This window comes from Crocuta crocuta, unplaced genomic scaffold, assembly GCF_008692635.1.
Source record: "Crocuta crocuta isolate KB4526 unplaced genomic scaffold, BGI_CrCroc_1.0 scaffold70, whole genome shotgun sequence".
Classification (NCBI taxonomy): domain Eukaryota; kingdom Metazoa; phylum Chordata; class Mammalia; order Carnivora; family Hyaenidae; genus Crocuta; species Crocuta crocuta.
The window spans coordinates 17526697-17552029 of NW_027528417.1; the positions used below are offsets into that span (position 1 = coordinate 17526697).

Genomic DNA, 25333 nt, shown 5'->3' on the forward strand with positions numbered 1-25333 from the left:
TGGAATAAATACTCAGTAGCACAATTGCTGGATTGTAAGGTATTTGCATGTATAGTTTCTAAAGAAACTGCAATACTCGTTTCCAGAGTGGCAGTACCATTTTACATTCCTGCCCACAATGTATGAACAATCCAGTTTCTCTGCATTTTTAAGGGGTTAGAACTTTGGATAAGGAAGGGTTTCTTAAAATAGAACTCTAAAATCACAAACATAAAGGAAAAGATTGATAAATTCAGCAATTAAAAAATTGTTAGGCTTATTTTCAATAAAGGGCACTAAATGTGAAAAGTCAAATCATAAACTGGGAAAATATCTTTGCAACACATATAACTGAAAAAAGAATAGTAGAAAATATACAAAACATACATATAAATGCATAACAATGATTAAAAAAAAAGCCCAATCAGAAAAATGGACTACATAAATTGACACTTTATAGAAGAAGAAACACAAACAGCCAACAAACAATGAGAAGATATTCACATAAATACAGAGAATAAACTGCTGGTTGCCAGAGGGGGTAGCTGTGGAGGGATGGGCAAAATGAGTGATGGGGAGTGGAAGTTACAGCCTTTAGGTGTGGAATGACTAAGTCACAGGGATGAGAGGCACAGCATAGGGAATACAGTATTGTAACAGTGTTGTTTGGTGACAGATGGTAGCTACATTGGTAGTGAGCACAGCATAATGTGTTGAGTGTCAAATCACTATGTGGTACACCTGAAACTGATGTAACAGGGTGTGTCAGCTATACTTGAGTTAAAAAGAAATAAGAAGGGGCACCTGGGTGGCTCAGTTGGTTGAACAACTGACTTTGGCTCAGGTCATGATCTCGAGGTTCGTGGATTCAAGCACTTCCTCAGGCTCTGTGCTGACAGCTTGGAGCCTGGAGCCTGCTTCGGATTCTGTGTCTCCCTCTCTCTCTGTCCCTCCCCCACTTATGTTCTCTCTTTGTCTCTCAAAAATAAATAAACATTTAAAAAAAAAAGAAGAAAATAAACACTGAGATGTGAGAAGTTTGTGAAGATACCCCTGGATACTGCTAATGAAGGAGAGAGTGGGAAGCTAGTAGAAATGACAATCTGAGAAGTTATAAGCATAATCAAACATTTGAGGTGAGTAGTATATCCAGGGCCAATGATCTGGTTTTTACACAGTTCATACATTACCAATGCATACTCTTTTTTTTTAAGTTTTTAAAAATTTTTTATTTATTTTGAGACAGACAGAGTGAAAGCAAGGGAGGAGCAGAGAGAGAGAGGGAGAAACAGAATCTGAAACAGGCCCCAGGCTCTGAGCTGTTAGCACAGAACCCAATGCGGGGTTCGAACCCACAAACTGCGAGATCATGACCTAAGCCAAAGTCAGCCGCTTAACCAACTGAGCCACCCAGGCAACCCTACAATGCATACTCTTAACAGAGGTTTACAATAGAAATTGGAGGAAGATGAAGTAAAGGTATTATCACAAAGGCTGCTATTTGTATATATGTTAAGTGGGAGAAAGGATATCAGAAGCCAGAAGCACCCCCTCTGAAATTGTGAAATACTCCTAACATTCCTGATACGTGTCTAGGCTAGTACTGGCTTAAAATGTTTTGCTTCGTTTTTAGGTTGTGTTTTAAACCACAAGGCTCACCTCAACTCTAACATACGAACAGGATGTTCTTTTTCAAAGGATATTGCCAGTTTTAATGGTCTTGGCACTGAAAACCCAAAGTCACATTTCTATGAGGGAAAAATTGCCAAATGGCATCTAGAGAAATATAAATGTGGAGATGGGAAAGGAAAAAGAAATGATGCAAAAGTCATCTTAAGAAATTGGGAATTCCTCAAAGATATGGCAAACGCTTCATTTTACATTTTTGACAAAAGTCAATGACAGTTTCTGAGTGAGAATTATGTTCGAAGTAATGGCAGGAAGGAAACACAAGAGAATCTACAAGCAGAAATGTCTCTGTCGGTGCCTTTAATTAATGTCTTTAAGAACCCAAAGATAGCTGATGCATAAAAATGGGTAGCTAATTTCCCACATTACAATGGAAAAATAAAATATACCAGGATGGGATAAAGGCATTACACCTAGAAGTAGTAAAATGCTGATTCTTGGTTGGCTGGCATTCACTCATACGTTTAATCATTCAGCAAATCTATATTAAGCACCAATGGTATGTCAGGCATAATGCTAGATACTGAGTTATAAAAATGAATGAGACATTGTACTTGACCTTCATGAAGACACATTCTCTTAGGGGAGGCAGAAATGTAAATAAATCTCTGAAATGTATTCACCTAATTGAAATATAATTCAGAAATATGTCTTTGGTATTCTTTTACCTCCTGCTTCAATTTCTGTCTCTCCTCAGGGCCAGCTATTAGAATCTTCCCCAGGATTATATCAACCTATGAAGGTGTGAAGTATTATTAATAAAGACCACTTAAAAAAGTAGGGGCTTGGGTTGCCTGCTGTCTCAGTCAGTTAAGTGTCTAACTTAGGGTCAGGTCATGATCTCACGGTTAGTGGGTTTAAGTCCTGTGTCCGGCTCTGTGCTAACAGCTCAGAGCCTGGAGCCTGCTTCGTATTCATGTCCCCCTCTCTCTCTGCTGCTCCCCTGCTCATACTCATGCTCTGTCTCTCTCAAAAATAAGTAAACATTTAAAAAATTTTTAAAAATAGGGGCTTTTGGATAGTAGAAATAATATGTGCTCATTGAAAACAATTAAGAAAACACAGATGAAAGGGCACCTGGGTGACTCAGTNACAGAATCTGAAACAGGCCCCAGGCTCTGAGCTGTTAGCACAGAACCCAATGCGGGGTTCGAACCCACAAACTGCGAGATCATGACCTAAGCCAAAGTCAGCCGCTTAACCAACTGAGCCACCCAGGCAACCCTACAATGCATACTCTTAACAGAGGTTTACAATAGAAATTGGAGGAAGATGAAGTAAAGGTATTATCACAAAGGCTGCTATTTGTATATATGTTAAGTGGGAGAAAGGATATCAGAAGCCAGAAGCACCCCCTCTGAAATTGTGAAATACTCCTAACATTCCTGATACGTGTCTAGGCTAGTACTGGCTTAAAATGTTTTGCTTCATTTTTAGGTTGTGTTTTAAACCACAAGGCTCACCTCAACTCTAACATACGAACAGGATGTTCTTTTTCAAAGGATATTGCCAGTTTTAATGGTCTTGGCACTGAAAACCCAAAGTCACATTTCTATGAGGGAAAAATTGCCAAATGGCATCTAGAGAAATATAAATGTGGAGATGGGAAAGGAAAAAGAAATGATGCAAAAGTCATCTTAAGAAATTGGGAATTCCTCAAAGATATGGCAAACGCTTCATTTTACATTTTTGACAAAAGTCAATGACAGTTTCTGAGTGAGAATTATGTTCGAAGTAATGGCAGGAAGGAAACACAAGAGAATCTACAAGCAGAAATGTCTCTGTCGGTGCCTTTAATTAATGTCTTTAAGAACCCGAAGATAGCTGATGCATAAAAATGGGTAGCTAATTTCCCACATTACAATGGAAAAATAAAATATACCAGGATGGGATAAAGGCATTACACCTAGAAGTAGTAAAATGCTGATTCTTGGTTGGCTGGCATTCACTCATACGTTTAATCATTCAGCAAATCTATATTAAGCACCAATGGTATGTCAGGCATAATGCTAGATACTGAGTTATAAAAATGAATGAGACATTGTACTTGACCTTCATGAAGACACATTCTCTTAGGGGAGGCAGAAATGTAAATAAATCTCTGAAATGTATTCACCTAATTGAAATATAATTCAGAAATATGTCTTTGGTATTCTTTTACCTCCTGCTTCAATTTCTGTCTCTCCTCAGGGCCAGCTATTAGAATCTTCCCCAGGATTATATCAACCTATGAAGGTGTGAAGTATTATTAATAAAGACCACTTAAAAAAGTAGGGGCTTGGGTTGCCTGCTGTCTCAGTCAGTTAAGTGTCTAACTTAGGGTCCGGTCATGATCTCACGGTTAGTGGGTTTAAGTCCTGTGTCCGGCTCTGTGCTAACAGCTCAGAGCCTGGAGCCTGCTTCGTATTCATGTCCCCCTCTCTCTCTGCTGCTCCCCTGCTCATACTCATGCTCTGTCTCTCTCAAAAATAAGTAAACATTTAAAAAATTTTTAAAAATAGGGGCTTTTTTGGATAGTAGAAATAATATGTGCTCATTGAAAACAATTAAGAAAACACAGATAAAAGGGCACCTGGGTGACTCAGTCAGTTAAGCTTCTGACTTTGGCTCAGGTCATGATCTCTTTGAGTTTGAGCCCCACATCGGCCTTTGCACTGACAGCATGGAGCCTGCTTGGGATTCTGTCTCCCTCTCTTTGCCCTTCCCCTGCTTGCTCATGTGCATGTGCGCACACACACACACACACACACTCTCTCTCTCTCTTTCAAAATAAATAAACTGAAAAAAAAAAAAAGGAAACAAATGAAGATAAAAAAAAAATAGTAAACACTTCTAATCCCATAATCCAGAACAAAGTTTGCTTATGTTTTGGTCTCCAGCCATCCATACCTTTTTCTCTGCACTTCTCTCTGCCCTCCTTTTCTTTTCTTTTCTTTTTTTAACAGAAGTTATGTATAATAACTGTTTTGTAACTTGTTTTTCCCACTTTATATCATGGACCTGTTTCTATGGTATTAACATAGATCTACATTCCAACTTTAAATGGCTACAAAGCAACTAGTTATGTGGCTATAGGATAACTGATTTAACCTGAACCATCCCCTTGGTTTTTTGTTTTGTTTTGTTTTTTGAGAGAAAGAAAGAGGCAGAAGGAAGCTTTAAGCAGTCTCCCTATCCCACAGCTCGATCTCACGCACCGTGGACCTGAGCCAAAATGAAGAGTCAGACACTTAACCCACTAGCCACCCAGGCACCCCTAATGTGAACCCTTTAAATGAGGTCCTGACTAGTCTTACCAGCCCTCCTCCAAGCATATATATTCAGAAAGCCCTCTCTGATTTTGTGAATTCAGAGGGGGGAAAAAAGGACACAGTGTATAATTTATTTCAAAGAGCAATTTCAGGAATGAGAGAGCTAAAGGCAAGTGAAATGAAAGTAGTTGATACAAGAAGTATTTTGCAATTGTAAATATTTTATAGGAACTTCTTACAAATGAGACTCCACCTTTTCATTCTCTTAAAACTCTGAAAGTGTCTTCAAATCAAATCATATTATATCTGTTTAGAGTGAACTATCAAAGCATCTGCAAGAGGACTCTATGCTCCGGTGTTTGTGGACCTATAGCAAATGTACTGGGGAGCTCGTGCTTCCTGAAAAGTTGTTTTTTGGGGACAGTCAATCAAGGAGAGACTCTGCTGACCCTGACCCCCATTGATAAGAGATTCAGAAGTTAGGTGTGACTAAGGAACACTGAAAGTGTGTAGGAATGAGGACCATGACATATGAGATCAGGAAGTTATGGGGGGCTATTCTGAACCTGCTTGGTATGGCTGTGTTGGAGTTTGGGGAGTATAGATGGGGACATGGTAGTCACTGTGGCTAAGATCAGGAATGGGGCCCAGGTCTGACTGGCTCTAAGACCAAGAGAAATTGCAAGCTGTGGTTTGCAGGGAGAAGTGGATATGGATGTCTTTTTAGGTGTTCCAGAGGATGATGACTGTGATGATGAAGGTGGCCATGAAAAGCAGGTAGAGGCGGAAGAGCAGGGTGTCCATCATGTGGCTGAACTGCACCCACAGGTCGACCAAATGCTGCTTCTGAGTCTCATCTTGCTGCTGGGCCCTTGTTGACCCAGGACGCACATTTAACTCTGCCTCTCTGGGACCTGGCATCTTCCCCACTAACTCCACAGGCTCCTTCACACCTACAGAGAGACGGATACCCAGCCATGGGTCATGAAGTTCACCTGGGGAGTGAGGGGGACAGGGATGGAGGAAAGAGTGAAAGAGTAGAGGTGTAGGAAGAGAAAATATAGGCAGGGCTGACTCCCCTTACCACACAGGTGCATGAGGGTGAGGCCCAGGCCCTTATTTCCCTTCCCAGGTGCAGCGGAGCAGCACTTCCTTGGACTGGCACAGTTGAGGAGCAGAGAGTGGAGCCACCAAGGCATAGGTGGGGGCTGGGTGATAGCTATGTGTAACAGGTGGGTGATGAAGATGGTTTCTAGCAGGCTGATCACCATCAGGGACAGACACAGGGCAAAGTAGACACCTGAGGACAAAACAGATTCTAAGTAAACTAGGGAAGATTCTTTTCTACACTTGTCTTAATACTCTCCAAATCTAATCTTTCCTCAGAATCCCTTTCCTCCTTAAGTGGAGAGGCAGCTGGTTCTCCTGGTTTCTCTCCTTGTGCCCTGCTGCCTTTGCTTCCCTGGAAAGTGGGAGGGACCATACTGATGAAGGGGGTGCCCGTTGCAGGGAGTAAGTCATTCATCATGAGCAGGAAGACATTGTAGCCCAGCAGAAGGGTTATCTTGAATGGGGCACGATTCTCGCTTTCTGCCGGCAGGTAGAAGCTGAGGGCGTCGATGGCAACCAGAAAGCCACTGGGCACCAGAAGGTTTATGATGTAGAGGCTGGGCCTGCGTCTGATGGCCACCTGTGGAGAGGATTGTGGAGAATGTGGCAAATAAACTGATGTCACAGGGCTCATCTTGTTTATTTGATTATCTAATTCTTGCTGATGTGCTGAAGCTGGCTGTGGGATGATCACTTTAGGTAACACATGCATATAATTGTGTGCTCTAAAGAAGTACCTCACTTTGTTGTCTAATTTTCATTTGTAAAGATGTCCAACCTGCTAGGCACACAACTGTAGACTTCTAGGGGCAAACAGGGCCCTTTGGACCATCACAGAGGTGGCTGCTCCATTCTGAGCACTAGGGCTTGTAGCAGCCCAGCCCATCCTCCTCTCTGAAGGGTGGGGACGGGAAAGAGGTGATGGGAAGGGGGAGGCCTTGGAGATCGTTCTTCAGGGCAGTTAGGATAGAGGGTGGAGTGGGGAGTAGATGCTTAACCCCCTGGAAATTCTTTTTTACATCCCAGAGTGCCTTAGATTAAGAGGAAAATCAAAGAGCAACCGGAATCAGAAGTCGAACAGGGACCTCTGGACTTACATAGAACGTGATCTGGTCGTATAGGCTGCTGCCCACCAACATCTTTGGGGTGGCCTTGTTGATGCCCAGGAGCTCCCACTCTCCGTGGGTCTGGATGAGGTTGTGAGATGTGTCTGTTATCTCCCACACTTCCTTGTCCATGCCCAGTAGCATGCTGTCCACTGCAAGGGAGGCCAAGGGCAGTTTGGTCCAGAAATTCTCCCAGCTTCCTGCCTCGACTCAATTCCTTCCCTACTGAGCTTCTTCAACAAATTTTCCTCGCTGTTCCTTTAAGACAAGGCATCTAAGTTTTCTCAAAAGTGTATTACAGGACCACAATTCATGTGTGTGCAGGCTGCAGCATTGATTTTTTTGTTTTTTGGTTGAAAACAAGAATGAGTCAAAGTTGTTATGGGAATGTTGGATATGACTCAAACGTGAGTCAAGAACTTCTGCAGTCATTCCTATTTCCCTTCTCCATTCTCCAGTTTTATGATGTTGTTTTGGTGGAATCAAACATGAACAGCTCAACCTTTTTATAATTACATGAAGGCCCATTATAATGATTAATTTATCCAAATCTGCCACATGACACCTGGTGGCATTCAGTGTGTTTACTGATTTAAGTGTGTTAGCTATCAAAATTAAAAAGTTTTAGCTAGGGGTGTCTGAGTGGCTCAGTTGGTTAGGGTCCGACTCTTGATTTTGGCTCAGGTCATAATCTCCCCCCTGTGTCAGGCTCTGTGCAGATTTCCTCTCTCCTTCTCTCTGCCCTTCCCCCACTTGTGTGTGCTCTCATTCTCTCTCTCACTCAAAGTAAAGAAATAAACATTTTTTAAAAATAAAAAAAATAAAAGGTTTCAGCTAAAAATTGTGGAGGTGCAGTAGCTTAGGGTCAGATGGACCTCATTTGGCAGAAGGCCCATCCAAGATCTCAAGCAGTAGTTCTTTTTTTTTTTAGTTTATTTTTTATTTTTATTTTTTAATGCTTATTTATTTGAGAGCGGGGGAGGGACAGAGAGATGGGGAGACAGAATCTGAAGCAGGCTGTCAGCACAGAGCCTGATGTGGGGCTAGAACTCACAAACCATGAGATCATGACCTAAGCCGAAGTTGTACACTTAACTGACTGAGCCACCCCGGTGCCCCTAAAGCAGTAATTCTTAATCCTGTCTTCACATTAACATCACCTGAGGACATATAAGAACTAACAGTACCTGAGCCCCACCTGGAGCAATTAAATTGGAATCTCTGGAGTGATGCATAGTCATTGGTATTTTTTTTTTAATGTTTTATTTATTTCTAGGGGAGAGAGAGAGACAGCATGAGCAGGGGAGGGTCAGAGAGAGGGAGTGACAGACTCTGAAACAAGCTCCAGGCTCTGAGCTGGTAGTCAGCACAGAGCCCGACGCGGGGCCTGAACCCACGAACCGCGAGATCATGACCTAAGCGAAAGTCGGATGCTTAACCGACTAAGCCACCCAGGTGCCCCAGTCATTGGTATTTTTAAAAAGGTTTAGTGGTGGGGCACCTGGGTGGCTCAGTCGTTTGAGCGCCGACTTCGGCTCAGGTCATGATCTTGTGGTTTGTGGGTTCGAGCCCCATGTTGGGCTCTGTGCTGACAGCCAGCTCAGAGCCTACTTCAGATTCTGTGTCTCCTTCTCTCTCTGATCCTCCCCTGTTTACTCTCTCTCTCTCTCTCTCTCTCTCTCAGAAATAAAACATTAAAAATAAAAAATAAAAAGGTTTAGTGGGCAGAGTTGAGAAACACTGATCTAAAACCTTCTCTAATCATACACTTAAATATCTTCCCCAAATCTTGAATAACTACCAACACATGTCTTGCTCACCTGTGTAGAGGAAGGAGCTGAAGGTTAAGGTGCAGTTCTGTTGGTCAAAAGGGAAGTAGAAGATGTCTAGATTACAGATGCTGGTCACCCGCACTGGCCGGTCGTACTTCATTCGACCTTCACTGCTGACAAATGCGGTGAGACCTGGAGGTGCTCGATCCACATCCATGCTGCTTGTGAGAGGAAGGGAGTGGGTGCTGTGGTGCCTTCATTACTTTTGTTTCCCTTCCTGTCATTAGTGTTGTTTCCCTTCCCAAGTCTTCCTCTCCTGTGCTCTCCTGTTGCGTTCTTTCTCTACTGTCACTCTATCTTGTCTCTTGTGCTCCTCATAGTATTTTGTGGGAGACAATTAATTGAGACCGTGCCATTGTCTGAATCTTTTGATGTTCTGGCACCCTGCACTGCCCCTAGGCTCTTTTTTGCAGATGGGTTTCATACTGGCTTTCCCCAGCCCAGATACGCACGATTCTATAATGAAGATGTCTGGGAGCCACAGGTTTTCAGCTGATACAGTAATTTTATTGATGCTGACACACTCTTCTGGGTTCCAGCTGATGAAGTCATTGTCCCACATCTGTAGCCAGGGCAGTGGGAAACCGGTGAGTGATGGTGGAGCTTATGCAGTCAGCCTCTCCTGCCCCTCCTGTTCTTCCTTGAGCTCTGATCTTCTTTCTCTCACTCATGTCCCTAATGACCACAGCCTGTTTCTCCCCTCTTTATCTAGTCAAATGTCATTGGACACTTTAGTGGCTTTTTTTCCAGGCAGACCTTAAATATAGCCTAAAATCCCTTGGTCACAGGAACACACCAATATATTGGCCTGGAACCATTGAGCCATTTTCTTAGGTCACCATTTCCACCTTCATAAGCTACCCAGAGAGATTTGTGTCCCCAAGGCCAGTCCAGTTCCAGATGGAGTTATTTGGTCACAGAAAGATTTATACATTGGGTAGAGATTTGGACTAGGAAACCTTTAAGTCACTCCTCAAATTTATACTTATAAATGGAAGTGAGAGGGAGATAGTTGAGGCTGCCTTACCAAATTCATCCACAGGAATGATGTCAGAAGCTGGAGCTGTGCATTCTGGTAAAGAAATTCCCATCCAGGGTTGTTAGTGCAAAAGACTTGACCCATGCCCACCTCATATTCTTATGAATATTTAATAATTTATTGGGCCAGGCATAGTTCTAGATGCTGGACTGTCTTTTCCTTATTTGTCTCCCCTTGTATCTAGGGACAATTCAGGTTTTTTTTGTTTTTTTTTTTTTTACAAATAGTTTATTGTCAAATTAGTTTCCACATAACACTCAGTGCTCATCCCCACAAGTGTCCTCCTCCATGCCCATCCCCCCCTCCCCCCACATCCATCAGTCCTCAGTTTTTGTCAGCATTCAAGAGTCTCTCATGGTTTGCCTCTCTCCCTTTCCCCCACCATTTCCGCCCTTCTTCTCCCCCTTGTTCCTCCGTCAAGTTCCTCCTAATCCTCCTATACGTGCAAACATATTGTATTGGGACAATTCAGTTTTAATTGACATACTGCTCTTTTTTTTCCTGGAGCATTCTAGTAAGGACAGGGCTCAAGGACAAACCCTTCCTGAAAAAATATCACTGTAGCGTTCTTCTTTATGTCTCCCCATCCCATAGGAAAATCCTCTAATCTGTACAGAATCCATTCAGAGGACTGAATGTTCACCACTAGACCAGTAATGGATTGACAGGGTAGAGAATCCTTGTTCCTTATTAGAAGCTATGGAAAGTGAGGACCAGATCTCACCACTTCCAGGATGGCAGACAGGGTGAAGGAGATGTTGACATGAGTGGGGATGCTGTTGTTGACAACTGGTCGGAAGGCCTTTCTGTCAAACACTGCTTGGAAGGCAGCAGGATCCACCCCATGCTGGTCAAAGCCTGAGCAATTGATGGTGAAAGTGTCGCCTTTTCCTATAGTAAGCAGAGACCCTGTGAGAGAGGGCCTCTGTTGCCAGGGCTGAAGCCTCTCTGCAGAGAGAAAACAGGTAACATACTGGGAGGAATGATGAGCCCTCCTCCCTGGGCCAAGATTTCCCAAGGCCAAAGCCCTTCCTGCCAGGCCAGAGAGGATGGGCTGGTCAAGTAGGCAAATGGTGGAAGTTGATGTGGTAAGATGAGTCAGGGCTCTATTCTCATTCCTATTGTTTCATCCTCATGCAAAACCTGCCCAAATCTATACTCGAACTTGGCCTTGGTGCAATGGCAACCACTTCAACAAATCCTCAAATGTATGTCACAGGCTTCTTGGGTCTACCGAGTAGCACCTCTCAGCACTGTCCTAAAAGTTGTCATCTGGGTCACTTGGAAATCTTGCTATAATGTACGTTCCTCATTTACAGGGACCTCTCTTTACTGAAGACAAGAACTGACCTGTCAAGAAAATAAGGGAAGTAAACAAATGTACTTCCTAGGTAGATATGGATAACATGTAGTAGGTATTCTGAATGGGTATGTACCTTGGTGCTATGCATTTATTTTGCCCTTCTCAGATTTAGCGACCTCAGATATCTTGGGTTTTATTTCCAGCATTGGGATAAATAGGTGATATCACTGAGCTTGCACCATATGCCAATCGTATAGTGAGGCATGTACAGGTTTTGTGTCTTGGCCATGACCAGGGAGCCCTCTTGGTAGTACCTGAGCAGAATCTTAGCCCCATTTCCAGCTTTGTGTGATCTTTTTTTGCTCTGCTTGCTCCTGTACAACGCCATCTCTTTTCGTAATATTTAAGGTATATGCCCAGGCTAGGAACAAATATTCCCTCATGGAAGCAAATTATCTACCTCAGATTGATTCCCCCCCCCCCCCCCCAGTGTTTTATTTACTACTTCATGGCATGTTTAAAGTCATTGGCTACTCTTCTCACAGCTACTATGTCAAGGGAAGAAGACAGGGAGAGTGGGATGAGGGTGTAGGGGGAGGGGTGTTGGAAGTGGATGAAAAGGTATAATTGGAGAGGTGATGAAGTGGGACAGTTTGGCAGATCCCATGCAGACAGGAATAGAGAAGTCAGTGTGTACTGATCAGCAGACTGTCTTTCTATCTGACACATACACACACACACACAAATACACACACTCAAGACAAAGATATTAGGGAAGAAATATTTAACATGTTAATTGTGAATGTCCTCCAAGTGCTGCAGAGAAGTTCCTAGATGACCATCAGAACTACACTGTCGTCTCTTGTTGCCCCATCCTACCTGGAAGCAGAAGGTTGACAGTGAGGTAGAGGAGGAATCTCCCCGCTGCAGGCCAACTCCCTTCCATCCTCCTCTTCTGGACTCTTCTCTGGGGACTCAACAGGAGCCCCCAAACCCTTGAGCTTAAAGGAGCTCAGACCACACCTTGGTTCCTGGTTTTGAATAGTGCGCATGACAGGTAACCACTCCCTGGTGAGAGGCTGTGGCCAGAGAGGTCACAGCAGAGTGTTCTGCTTTGCCCCTGTGTAAGTATGCCTTCTGGGCTCCAGGCAGGGGGAAAGGTAAGCCAAGACTAAGGGAGAAGCACCTGTTTGAGAGCTCTGTGCTGAAATCAATAACAAAATAACTAGCCTTAATGAGAGGATGTGAGCTGGGGAAGTAAGAATTAAATTCTTTTAAGGCCAGGGAATTTGGAGATTTGGAAAGGTGATAATATATAGTGATTTGGTTATATATTCACTAGGGATAACTGCAAACACCAAATTATAAATCTTTGTTCATGCCCTCATCATCTTTTGTTAATATTTTCCAACAGCCCCTAACTAGACTTCCTCCTTTCAATCTCTCTGCCTTTTCTGATTCATTTTACCTACAACAAGTTGTCTATACATTTTTTACTTTATGCATTGATTGCATGATAATAGAAGTTACAAAATTAAGGTAGCAGAACCCCTTTTAATGTCTTTGTGTTGTCACTAGTATTATACATTATCATAACTAATAATCGCAGATAACATAAATATTAATGGCATGTATCAATATTATGTCTTATGTGACATCTCTATAGAAAACACAATTTGACCAAATGAATGAATTGGAGCATTGTTATATTAAGTATCTTAGTTACATTTCCAGAAAGACTTGGAAATTTTTTTTCTTGCAGAAAGGGGAAAGGATCAGACCTAGAGTACAAAAGAAACTTTGTTTAGATGAAAGATCATGGCAGCCCTAAATAGAAAGTGCTGAGGAAGACAGGAATGACCAAGGGGCCCCAAGTAGGATAGCATGGCAGAGAGATATTTTCTGTCTAAGGTTTGAAATATCTGCAGTGCGTCAGCCCCACCAGCTCTGTCAGGCATTTCTTCCCTGTTTTGGAAACTTGGCCAGAGGATTGGGTCATAATGCCATGTAGGACCAAAGTACTACTGTGTCTATATCCATGTAGACACACCTATGTGGCACTGGACACCTAGAATGGCTAAGAGTGAAGGTCTTTTAAGTACACTTGAGTTCCACAGGTAAGCTAGGCTATCAGACCTTGAGTCTAGGAAATGAGGGTTAACTTCAAGTGTAATGAAAGGCAGCTGAAGACGATTGTGCATCTTGCTTTTATCAAGCTTGGCTGAAAAACTGGACCTAAATCTATAGGCTGAACTTAAAAGTAGGTTTAGCTGCTAGGAAGTGGATATGATAGAGGCAGGGAAAATAAAGCAGTAAGGCATCTCCTCTCCTGTTCTATAACCTCATGGAAAGTGGGAAGCACATCTTGTCCTTCTCCCCACTATTCTCTCCACCCCCAGCCCCGTGTATGGCACATAGTAGTTAGCAATCAATAAATGTTAGTCAAATGTCTGGCCCATCAGTTCACTATGGATGGGGAGAGACACACAAGCCTTGGCTAGATGTAAGAAAGGTGGTTAGGAAACTAATGGGGGTCCTGAGGCCATATCAGAGAAGTTACCTGCTGCTCCCATGGTGTAGCTAAGGTGTGGGCTTGATTGTGGGTGTGGTTTGGTAGAGATGGGGGTTGGTAGAAGTAGCGGGTAGGATACAGAGGGCTAAAGCCAGGGCCCAGCTTTTTATTTCTGACTGCCCCCTCTAAGTTTCTAATAAAGGTCTAACCAGAACGACTATTCATTGAGTTTGTGTCATGTGTCCTACACTGTGTTAGGTACTTTACTTATAGTATTCTCTCTCTCTCTTCTTTAATGTTTATGTATTTATTTTGAGAGAGAGAGAGAGCATGAGTGCAAGTGGGGAAGGGACAGAGAGAGAGAGAGAAAGAGAAAGAGAGAGAGAATCCCAAGCAGGTTCCATGCTGTCAGCACACAGCCTGGCGTGGGGCTTGATTTCACGAACTGTGAGATCATGACTTGAGCCAAAATCAAGAGTCGATGCTTAACCAACTGAGCCACCTAGTATTCTTATCCTCACAACTGCTTTATGAGGTCAGTGGTATTACTCCCATTTTATAGGTTATAAAACTGATGTGCAGATGGTCAAAATATCTTGCTCAATGTTCACCCAGGTAAAAATAGGTAGAATCCAGATTCAAACCCAGGTTTGATTCCATTGTTCTTTCCTTGCTCTTTTTATTACTCCATAGCTGGGAAGTCTTATGGTCTGGATTATTAGGCCCCTAGTTTCCCATTACTGAAATCCCCAGGTCTAGACAATGCTTGGATTCAGAGGTAAACAGTGGGGACAGGAGCTGTAACTTTGCAAGTCACAGACACCAATAACTTTCTCCCTAATTTATTCTCAGCAGGATCATGCTGCATGGTCCCACTCATCTGGGACCTTCGTGGATTGAGTTTGGGAATATATCTGTAACCTGGTAAGGGCAGAATTAAATGGTGGAAGGGGGAAATGAGGGCCATTATTTTGCAGTCACATACAGAGGCCATTGGCCAGGGCTAAGGATCCAGGAGTACAGAGGCAGCTGAAACATCCAAACTGCAGAGTGGGTCACTAGCTGGGATCAGGCTGGCTATTGTGCCTGCAGCAGGAGAGAAGGAAGGTCCTGGGACTCTGAAATACTCCTGGGAAAAGAGTCCCATGGACAGCACTCACCTGAGGCTACCCCTTTGACAGGTTCAGGCTCTGATCCTGGGCTCTCTTAAAGTAGGCCAACCCCACACTTATCACTTCCTTTTTCTCCACTTCATTTTTCTCACCTAAAAAAATGAGTGGGTTGAACTAGAAAGTCAGTAATTCTTTGTGTCTACTGCCTCTCACCTACAAGTTGATTTTGCACACTAACTCTCAGTCTGCATGATCAATAGATATTCTCTGGTGCATCACGTTTGGTTTTCTAGGTTCTGTAAGCTTGTGAATAATTTTTAAATCCATATTTTAAAAATAATTGAACCTGTGTTAGCTCCACTTCACAAATGGAATTTAAACTTATGGGGTGAAGCCACTTGTATAAAGTTTTACCCAACAAGTAATGCAGTCAGATTGGAACCCAAGGTTGCCAGATTTCAAAGTCTCTCTGGTATATACTATTTTCGTACTTGCCGTTTAGAAGAACCAGTACTAATGAATGACTAAATAAGAGAGGTTACCAAAGGGAGGATCAGAAATTGGAGAGGAGGAAAAAGACGGCCTTGAAATGAAGTCTGTGACTTCACATCCTAGAATAGACCTGAAGGAAGAGGAGAGAGAGCAAAGATAGTAAGGAGATAATAAATTTTAATGTCAAGTTAATATGGAGCCAAGAGAAAATGTAGAAAACATGGAGAAATACTGCTTCTAATAGTTCAGAGAAAAAGGAAGTGAGCACAAATGCATGGGAGAACCACAGGTAACACTGCAGGTAAATGGACAAGGTGAAGAGCGATCATCCAGACGCAACCATCAGATGCAAGATAGCCCAGGCAGGAGCTATCTTGTCAGCAGAGTTTTCTAAAGATTTTCCTAAATTTTTCTAAATTACCTTTCAAAGCCTTTCAGAAGTTTGCTCCATAACAGGAGTAAAGTCATTAGCCCTAAGTGTGCCTATAGGGTTCTGTTACAGGTGGAATAGAAAGGCAGCAACCATATCTGTAAATTTTCTGGGAGAATTCTGGTTTCAAGGTTCCGCATGACTATCATTTGTGTGTTAAGATTGTGTGTTCATATTTTGCTTGTGGAGAAAATAAAATTGCCATATCATGCCTTCTCTTGCTAAAAGGAGATCCAGCCTCTTAATTCACGTGTCAAAAAAGACAAATCAGGTATCTTCTATTCAAATAAAACATAAAGCTATGTGTCAGAAAACCTATAAAGAAAATAAGCAGAAACATATGTACCATGAAGATGGGTGCAAAAACCAAAATGCCACAAATTGATCTTAAATAATTTCAGAACCTCACAAAAGCTGGGTAAATGGGGTGTTTAGCAAAGTCAAGGATGAGTTTCCAGGTGAGGTAACTATCTTGGAACAAGGTATGGGAGTAGATATCCAAAAATATCATAGAATATGTATCAGCAGCAAAAAAACTAAATCCATAGAGAATACAAAGGGAAGGTGGATTTCCCAGGTGAGATCTGGGGAAATACATGCTACAGAAAGGAGTGGGAAAAGTGCAAGTAGTGAACTTGGTTGGCTGTTATGACTTATGATAGGGGTGGAGGGGAGAGAAGAGGAGTGGGGAAGACTGAGGGAGGGAGTTAAAAGAAATGTAAAAGAAAGTTTGTCTTTGGGATCCTGATCAGGGCCTTGCTTTTTCTGTTTTAATTCTCCTAAGGTGTCAGCAGATAAAGATGTGCTGTGAAACTGATGTCTCAATGTGGGGTTCTTAGCCTGTCCAGTTTTCAACCTCATTTTTTTTAAATTTGAGACAGGGAGAGAGAGAGACAGAGAGAGAGAGAGAGAGAGAGCATGAGCAGGGGCAGATTAAGACAAAAAGAGAATCTCAGGCAGGCTCCATGCTCAACACAGAGCCCAACATGGGGCTTCATCCCTTGACCCGGGGATCATGACCTGAGCCAAAATCAAGAGTTTGATGTTCAACCAACTGAGCCACCCAAGCGCCCCTCTTGTTCAGTTTGGCGGGCAGTGTGGCAGAGAAGCTCAGAGGCCGGTGTCTGGAGTCAACTGCCCGGGTTCCAACCACAGCTCTTTTATGTAATTAGTTGGGAACCCTGGGGCCCACTCAGTGGCAGTCCCTTCACCTCTCTGTGCTTCATTTGTTTTATTTATTTCATCCCCTTTATTTGAATCTATAAAATGGGGATAAAAATACAAAATCACAGTTCTAAAACCTAAAGAACTTTGAAAAACAGATGATTTTTCACAAATTATTTGGTGGCAAAAGCTGACCTGGACTGATGGGAGACTATATCCATGGTTTCGTTTCTGCACCATATGGTAGATATTCAGATCTCACTGCACAAATAGTAATGTGTTTGATTTCAGGGTGCTGCCCCCTACCCCATACAGTATGTGCATAATTATTTCCTTTTTTAAATCTGAAAAATTCCAACTTCCAAAATACATTTGACTCCAAGGGCTGTGGATCTACAGTTCCCACTTCATAGAGTTACTATAAGGATTAAATGTAGTTATTTATCTAAAACACCTAGAAAAGTGCCTGCCACATATTCATAACTTAATAAATGTTGGTTATTATTATTAGTATACTGCATCCTTTCTAAGGACCCATGTTGTAGCAAGCTGTGAGTTGAGAAGTTGTGGAAATAGTAACAGATACGCTAATATATTTAGATGAATGTCAGGGCTCCTGTTTTGAGCCTAGATTGTGTAGATGAGAGGTTTGGGACATTCCTGGAAGACTGGTGATGGTGAGGAGGTGCTTGACAGAGCCCTAGAAGCTGAGAAACCAGAGACCTTTATGGGGGAAAAAATACAGAGAAAATAAAAGGGGAATTAAGGAAGACAACTTGAGTTGGAAAAGCATGGGCAGGTGCAAGGAGTGATTTGTAGCTTAGCAAGGTACTTCTGCCTCAATACCCCCAGATTCCCATAGACTCGTGCCTGAGTCCTTGTGGAAGGGGACTGCAAGGAAAGAACAAGTAATAGCTGGTCCTGGTGACTCAGTATTCAGCTGGGGACATCTGCCCCTGCTGCTTGGGCCCTGCGGGCAGATGCTCCTGCAGCAAACACGGGGGAAGGACCGTGGGCCCGCACCACCAACAGCAACTTTTCTAGTGAGCATTGGTAGTCTTGACACCCTTTGGGCATCTACAGTGAGCAGAGGGAACCAAAGAAGTTTGATGAAGAGCAGTGGAGAGGAGGAACCAGGGAAATATTATTCAGTAAAGACTACCATTAATCTCTTAGGCTTACGATAGAAAGTAGTAGAAGAGACAGAAGAAAAGAAATCGTTGCTAAAAATAAAAGATTTTGTGTGAGTTGTAATTACTTTGCTTGCACATCTGTGCTTTTCTGAACGTGGGGTGTCCAGCAAATCACGTCACGGCTCCATGGAGCCTCTGCCTCCCCCAGACAGCTAGTGGGAGAGATGGGCCAAAAGACAAACACTTGCAAAATCACAAGGCAAGTTCCAGGAAGGGGAATTTTCCAGTTCATATGAGGGCATTTGTGTTATTCTCAAGTAAGGCAGATGCCATTTTCAAATGTGCTTTCCTTGGCTTCTGCTCTTTCCTTTGCATAATTAAGAGCAGTCAACTTTGATTACAGTACAGGCAGTTAACTGTAATTTGGGATTATGTTAACATCTAGATGCTTAAGGATGAATGAGTCATATGTCAGGCTGTGACAAAATGTTTCACTCTTTAAGTAAGAGATGCCTGATTCTTGCACATGAGTAGTTTCTAAAGCTTAAATCTGGGAAAATTAGATTTAGGAGATTAATCTCTATTTTCTTAAAATTCCTTGTAATGGGTTTTGAGCCCTTCTCTCCCCTCTCCTCGCTTTCACAAGTTGCATAATAGTCCTATAAAATCCTTTTTACTTTGTTAATGAGTAGTTTCTCCAAGAAGACTCTCAATCCAAGATTTTTGGTACTGTAATATAAGGTAGGGAAGAGCCCATGCTTTCTGCAAAGGGGTTTATTGGGGATGATTGAAATCAAGAAAGTATTCCAGGAACTTGAATCCCGAGAAGCCAGGCAAGCATCACTTATGGGAGGGCTGACAGGAGCTGATGGAGTGCAGGAGCAAGGACCTAGCCCTGGGAAGGCATAGGCAATCATCCAGGTCTGGTCTGAAACTGCACAGAAGGATTGAACAGAAAGTGATGTGGTTTCCAGGGCTGTGAGGCTGAGATTTGGACACATACAGGAGCTCGGATGGATTCCAAAGGCAAGAGAATTTCTAGACTGGAGCTTGCATGTGGGCATTTGTCTAGGTGTTCCAGAGGACGATGACTGTGATGATGGAGGTGGCCATGAAGAGCAAGTAGAGGCGGAAGAGCAGGGTGTCCATCATGTGGCTAAATTGCACCCATAGATCAACCAAGTATTGCTTCTGAGCCTTGTAATCCTGTTGGGTCCTTGTTGACCCAGGGAACCCATTTAACTCTGCCTCTCTGGGACCTCGCACCTTCCCTACCAACTCCATGGGCTCCTTCATACCTACAGAGATAGAGATACAGCCATGAAGTTTTCCTGGGGAGTGAGGGGGACAGGGAAGGAGGCAGGGGCAGAGGAGTGGAGGTGTGGGAAGAGAATGTGTGGGCAGTGCTGACTCCCCTTACCAGATAGATGAGTGGGGGTGAGGCCCAGGCCCTTATTTCCCTTCTGGGGTGTAGTGGGGCAGCATTTTGTTGGACTGGTGCAGTAGAGGAGGAGAGAATGGAGCCACTGAGGCATAGGTGGGGGCTGCGTGGTGGCCAGATGCAACAGGTGGGTGATGAAGATGGTCTCTAGTAGGCTGACCACCATCAGGGATAGACACAGGGCAAAGTAGACACCTGGCGGGAAGATGGGTCAATGTGAGGGCCAGAGGTACCTCCTAGGACTTTCTGTTTCCTCTTTTCCCCCAGGGTCCTTTTCCAGGATCCATTTTCACTCTGACCAGATTCCACTGGTCTGTCTCCCTACTCCACACCCACTTTGCTTTCATTCTCTTGATAGAGGGAGGGACCGTACTGATGAGGGGGGTGCCCGTTGCAGGGAGTAAGTCATTCATCATGAGCAGGAAGACGTTGTAGCCCAACAGAAGTGTCATCTTGAATGGGGCACGATTCTCACTTTCTATCGGCAAGTAGAAGCTGAGGGCATCAATGGCAACCAGAAAGCCACTGGGCACCAGAAGGTTTATAACATAAAGTTTGGGCCTGCGCCTGATGGCCACCTGGAGGACGGAGAGAGGGGAGCAAGTGAGGAGTAGTCTGGGAGGATGCTGAGCCAGTTAAAAGCAGGAGTTGATATATGTCCCAGACCAAACTATCTAGGAAGGAAATGTTACCTCAATTCCCTTTCCCTGTCCTGTCTTTCAACAAAGTCATCTTAATCACCACTGTCTGACTTTCTAGAGTTTGATTCTGCCATGCTGCTTACCACTGAAATGTATCTCATTCCTTCTTGACCCAAGGTGTCATCTTTCTCCACTTCTGCTTTTAGCCCTACTAGTGTGTTCTTAGCAGGACTGTGGGACCAGATTCATAGATATCATGTGCATTTTAGCCCTGTATTTCTGCTTGCTTTCTCATCAAGGTCTAATCGCTAGTGACTTTGCTGGTGGCCGTTCAAGACCAGTGGAGGGAAGGCAAGACAGTGGCAGATAATTTTGAAGTCACCAAGATTTGAAAGCATAATATCCCTAAGACAATGTTTCATAACTTTTTCACCGTATGTTTTTAAAAATAAACTTAAAAATTCTTGCCTCTAAAGAGTTGTGATAGCTATGGGAGATGGGAAGCTCACTCTCACTATGAGTCACTGCCATAGGAGCATTGTTTTTTCCCCAGGGAGGATTTATTCAATCAATATTTACTAGTGCCAGGTACTGTCCTAGGTAGTGGAAATTTATCAGTGAGAAAAGTGATAAAAATATCCACCCTCATGGAGCTTACTTTCTGGTGGGAGAGCTTACATTCTGGTGGGGGACATAGTTATGCATCTTAGAGAAGATCACAACCATGGCCCCTGAGCTCACATAGAAAATGATTTGGTCATACTGGTTGGTGCCCACAGACATCTTCATCATTCTCTGGTGGATACCCAGAAGTACCCACTCCCCCTTGCTCCGAATGAGGTCCTGTGATGTATTCGAAATCTCTTGCACTTTCTTCTCCATGCCCAAGAGCATGTTCTCCACTGTAAAAGAGACCCAGACAACTCAGCCTCCCAAATGTTCCCAAATCCCGTACCCAGACTGTTGCATTCCTTACCACACCCCTTTCAGTGAAATGCCCTCACTGTTTCCATCTTCCTGACCTCTTCTTTCTCAAAACACTTTCTCTGCCTCTCAGTTGGCTACTATAAAGAACCTCACCTACCTGTGTAGATGAATGAGCTGAAGGTGAGTGTGCAGTTCTGTTCATCAAAGGGGAAATAGAAGATGTCCAGGTTACAGATGCTGACCACCCGCATTGGCTTATCATATTTGATGAGACCTTCACTGTTGACATAAGCCATGAGACCTGTAGCTGTCTGATCCATATCCATGCTGTATGTGAGAAGGGTGGGAAGGTGAGTACTGTGGGTTCCCTGTCAGTCTTGGCCTTCTTTCTCTCTCAGGTCACACCATTCCTGTGCTCCAACCCTGCTCATCTGACTTCCCCATTCCACCTATGGCCATGTTCTGAGGGTTTTATAAACTCAGTTCAGACACTACTCCTTCTACACTGAGTCTTTGTGTGCCCCCTATTGGTTATATCATTCCATTCCTTGGAGATAGCATTTCATTCCTGCTGTTTTCTCAATGCTGATACTCACAACTCCTCAATGAAGATATCTGGAAGCCAAAGATTCTCAGCTGCTATGCTGATCTTCCTGATGCCCCCACATTCCTCTGGGTTCCACGTGATGAATGGATTGTACCAGATCTATAGGAAAACATGATGTGAGACAAATAGGGTGGGAACTTGTTTTAGTCACATTCTGTCTCCTGCACTTTATATTTCTTTTTTTCTCTCATTTCTTCATTCTCCTACCCCTTCTCTGGTAACAGGTATCACGATGCACTAGCAAAGTCTTTCTTCTACTTCTCCCTTGTCGCTTTCAAGGGAGACATTGGCCTCAGCTTTGGAGTTCCTGGGATGGAGCCACTTAAGTATCATCTTCCATGACCTTGATTTATGCTACCTTCTCTCTGTGCCCCATCTCTGCACTCCAAAACTGGCAGAATAAATAGGAAATTTTGTGTTTTCATTGTTGGTCTGGCTCTGTTTGAATTTGTCTAATTTGTGGGTATTCTAAGCTTTATCCATTATAAACTGCAAAGTTGAACCCAGCAGTGGGAAAAGAGAGGTACCATTGTAAAGGGGAAAAAGTCTATCATACCAGGTTTAGCCACAGGAACGATGTCATCAGTTGAAGCTGTGCATCCTTAAGAAACAATTTTCATCTGAGATAATTGCCTCCATGAAGTCAAGTCCAATGCCACCACCCACCTCTTTCTCATTTCCATGGCTCTTCTGCATCACAATTATGGTTTTTAATCATAAACCACTGAAATTTTTAGGTGAAATACTCCAGGGTACGTGGAAAACATAGGTTAGAAAAACAGTATGAAGTGTCATTGGGGTCATGTTTCTTATGGAGTAGTCCAAAAAGGGACAGATTTTACCTGCTGTGATGTCACTGAAGCATTCCCTGTCATATCTTCCCACCCCATGGAATGAAATTTTCATTTTACAAAATTCAGGCGAGGAATCCATTGCTCACCACTGCTCAGCACATTGCAGTGTTGAGCCAGGACTCACCACTTCCACGATGGCAGACAGGGTGAAGGAGATGTTGACACGAGTAGGGATGCTGTAGTTGACGACTGGACGGAAGGCCTTTCTGTCAAACACTGCTTGGAAGGCAACAGGATCCACCCCATGCCTGTCAAAGCCTGAGCAATTGATGGTGAATGTGTCTCCTCTTCCTGAAGAGAGCAGAGACCCTGTGAGAAGAGTGTCAGGGCTGGGTGCTAGGTAGCATTTCTGCACAAAGAGAAAACAGGGAGCATGGGAGAAGTGTGTGAGCTTCTCCTTCTTGGGCCAGGGAATGTGGGCTGGGTTGGTAAGCAAATGATGGAAGTTGATGAGGTGAGCTGAGTCAGGGCTCCATCCTCAATTCCTTTGTTTCTGTTCCCATGCAAAACTTGTCCAAACATGTAGGCAAACTCAGCCCTGACCACCACTTTTCAGTGTCCTGCTGAATCTCACCACAAACTTCTCCACCTTCATTCAGTGTCCTTCCATTGCTCATCTGTGTCCTTGAGCCATGTGGGTGATGTCAGTGACAATATTTGCAATCACAGTTCTCCTCACTATATTAATGCAGCATAGATAATCATAAATTAATGATGAGGGCAATAATCAGGTAGGTAGTGGGAGGTATGTGAAGCCCTAAGGAAGGAAGTCAGTTTTTCAAGTTAATAAGGATTTACCGTATCTCTACTATGTACTATGATTGTTCTCATCTAAAACAATGGTTATATCACTACTGAGTCTACCTTAAAGAGAGTTCCTTTTTTTTTTTTTATTTCTAGGAGAGAGAGAGACAGCGTGAGCAGGGGAGGGACAGAGAGAGGAAGATACAGACTCTGAAATTGGCTCCAGGCTCTGAGCTGGCAGTCAGCACAGAGCCCGAGGCGGGGCTCGAACCCACGAACCGCGAGATCATGACCTAAGCGAAAGTCAGACGCTCAACCGACTAAGCCACCCAGGCGCCCCAAGAAAGTTCCTTAATACCCATCTTATACCTAACCCTTTTGTAGTCATACTTTGTAATGCAGAAATAGAGAAATATGTGGTAACATCTTCTGGTAGAGTCTATTCATACTATCTCTGATATTGTACTAACCCTTATCATTCATTTTTTTAGTTTATTTATTTATTTGGGGGGGGAGAGAGGAAGAGAGAGAACCAGAAAGGGGAGGGGCAGAGAGAGAGGGGAACAGAGGATCCGAAGCAAGATGTGCACTGACAGCAGAAAGCCCAATGCAGGGCTCAAACTCATGAACTATGAGATCATGACCTGAGCTGAAGTCAAATGCTTAATGGACGGAGCCACCCAGGTGCCCCCTCCTCATTCACTTTCAATAATGCATGAGGAAAATAATCTACACTGAAAATTTTTACTGAAAATGTTTCCCCTTTTCATGACAGAACTTCTCATCAGCTTCTTCCTTTTAGAATTTTCTCTATTCCATTTAATTTGATTAAAGAGAGCTGAGAAAGAATTTTCTTTTCTTTTCTTTTTTTTTTTTTTAATGTTTTTATTTATTTCTAGGAGAGAGAGAGAGAGACAGCGTGAGCAGGGGAGGGTCAGAGAGAGAGGGAGTCACAGACTGAAACAGGCTCCAGGCTCTGAGCTGGCAGTCAGCACAGAGCCCGACGCGGGGCCCGAACCCACGAACCACGAGATCATGACCTAAGCGAAAGTCGGACGCTTACCCGACTAAGCCACCCAGGCGCCCCTCTTTTCTTTTCTTTTTAACATTAGTTGATATTCAGAAACCATGCAGTTAGATTATATGCCTGGAAAAAGAAAGACATGAGGAAAAAGAAGAGGCCCAATAGAAACACAGGACAGAAGGATCTTACAAAGAGGTACAAAGCTGTCAGTGTCTTGAGTTTTCATTTTTACCAAAATGAACATCCAGACATTGACTGTCTAGGAATAATAAAAATTAGTTTGATTGGTCTGTTTCTTAGAAGTTGTATGTTTGATTTGCTCTTGCTCTTGTCCCTTCTTACCTTGAAGCAACAGGTGGACAGTGAGACAAAGGTAGAATCCATGTTCATGGAGCCAACCTCTTTCCATCTTCTTCTCTTTGGCTCTTCTCTGAGATAATGTTGATCTCTGGGGACTTAGTGATGATGTGGACCTTAAAAGACCACAGGCCACACCTTGAACCCTAGCTTTGAATAATATATGTATCAGGTGGCATTAGCCACCTCTCTAACAAGCACTGCTGGTAACAAGAGGGTGTAACAGAGGACTACCCCACCCTGTGCCCTAACTGGGCCTGAATCTCATCTCCAAAAGTAATCTGGAAAATCAGTTTGGAGACAGGGAGGAAAAAATATTTGGTCACTGGAGCAGTGCTAATGGTCTGTTCATACTTTAGAATCACTAAAGTGGCATGCAATGCATCATAGACAAGGCACATAATAATTGCCATTGCTTTCAAGTGGCACACGCACTTATATTAACCTTGCTACCATCTTTCAGAAAAACTGCCTCCTTTTTATAATCAACTTCAGAGTTGAGGTTTTAAACATGACTTCAGTACTAGCAAGTCTTAGCTTTTGATTTTTTGAGTGTGTCAAAAGCAACCCAGATCTCCTGGATGGA

The 25333-nt window shown here is 43.3% G+C and overlaps 3 protein-coding genes across 5 annotated transcripts in view; 1 reads left to right on the forward strand and 2 right to left on the reverse strand.

Annotated features, from left to right (window-relative positions):
- ABCC5 (ATP binding cassette subfamily C member 5) overlaps positions 1 to 25333 on the forward strand; it is a 168255-nt gene that overhangs the window by 39216 nt on the left and 103706 nt on the right. The gene's annotated exons all lie outside the window — the stretch shown is intronic.
- On the reverse strand, positions 5643 to 12255 carry LOC144223747 (5-hydroxytryptamine receptor 3C-like). Its single transcript, XM_077754563.1, has 9 exons — positions 12189 to 12255; positions 10731 to 10897; positions 9995 to 10039; positions 9420 to 9529; positions 8956 to 9125; positions 7127 to 7287; positions 6405 to 6609; positions 6004 to 6219; positions 5643 to 5872 (listed from the first exon to the last, which is right to left on the reverse strand). The coding sequence occupies exons 1-9, from the start codon at positions 12253 to 12255 to the stop codon at positions 5643 to 5645; spliced, it is 1371 nt and encodes a 456-aa protein (XP_077610689.1).
- LOC144223748 (5-hydroxytryptamine receptor 3C-like) lies at positions 19221 to 24799 on the reverse strand. Of its 2 annotated transcripts, XM_077754564.1 has the most exons (9): positions 24733 to 24799; positions 22747 to 22913; positions 22325 to 22369; positions 21758 to 21867; positions 21319 to 21488; positions 20976 to 21136; positions 19967 to 20171; positions 19573 to 19788; positions 19221 to 19450 (listed from the first exon to the last, which is right to left on the reverse strand). In XM_077754564.1, exons 1-9 carry the CDS (start codon positions 24797 to 24799, stop codon positions 19221 to 19223), a joined length of 1371 nt encoding a protein of 456 aa, XP_077610690.1. The 2 variants fall into 2 exon arrangements, with proteins under 2 accessions (XP_077610690.1, XP_077610691.1); XM_077754565.1 differs by lacking the exons at positions 20976 to 21136; positions 21758 to 21867; positions 22325 to 22369; positions 22747 to 22913; positions 24733 to 24799 and having other exon boundaries at positions 19919 to 20171; positions 21319 to 21450.

Excerpts from the sequence above, each read along its gene's own strand:
- LOC144223747 (XM_077754563.1), bottom strand. The coding sequence starts at position 12,255 with ATGGAAGGGAGTTGGCCTGCAGCGGGGAGATTCCTCCTCTACCTCACT. Across the intron at positions 10,898-12,188 it reads TGTCAACCTTCTGCTTCCAG|GAAAAGGCGACACTTTCACC; the intron begins GTAGGATGGGGC and ends TGCTTACTATAG. Across the intron at positions 9,126-9,419 it reads GACATCTTCATTATAGAATC|CATGGATGTGGATCGAGCAC; the intron begins GTGCGTATCTGG and ends TCTCACAAGCAG.
- LOC144223748 (XM_077754564.1), bottom strand. The coding sequence starts at position 24,799 with ATGGAAAGAGGTTGGCTCCATGAACATGGATTCTACCTTTGTCTCACT. Across the intron at positions 22,914-24,732 it reads TGTCCACCTGTTGCTTCAAG|GAAGAGGAGACACATTCACC; the intron begins GTAAGAAGGGAC and ends TGCTCTCTTCAG. Across the intron at positions 21,868-22,324 it reads CGTTCCTGTGGCTAAACCTG|ATCTGGTACAATCCATTCAT; the intron begins GTATGATAGACT and ends GTTTTCCTATAG.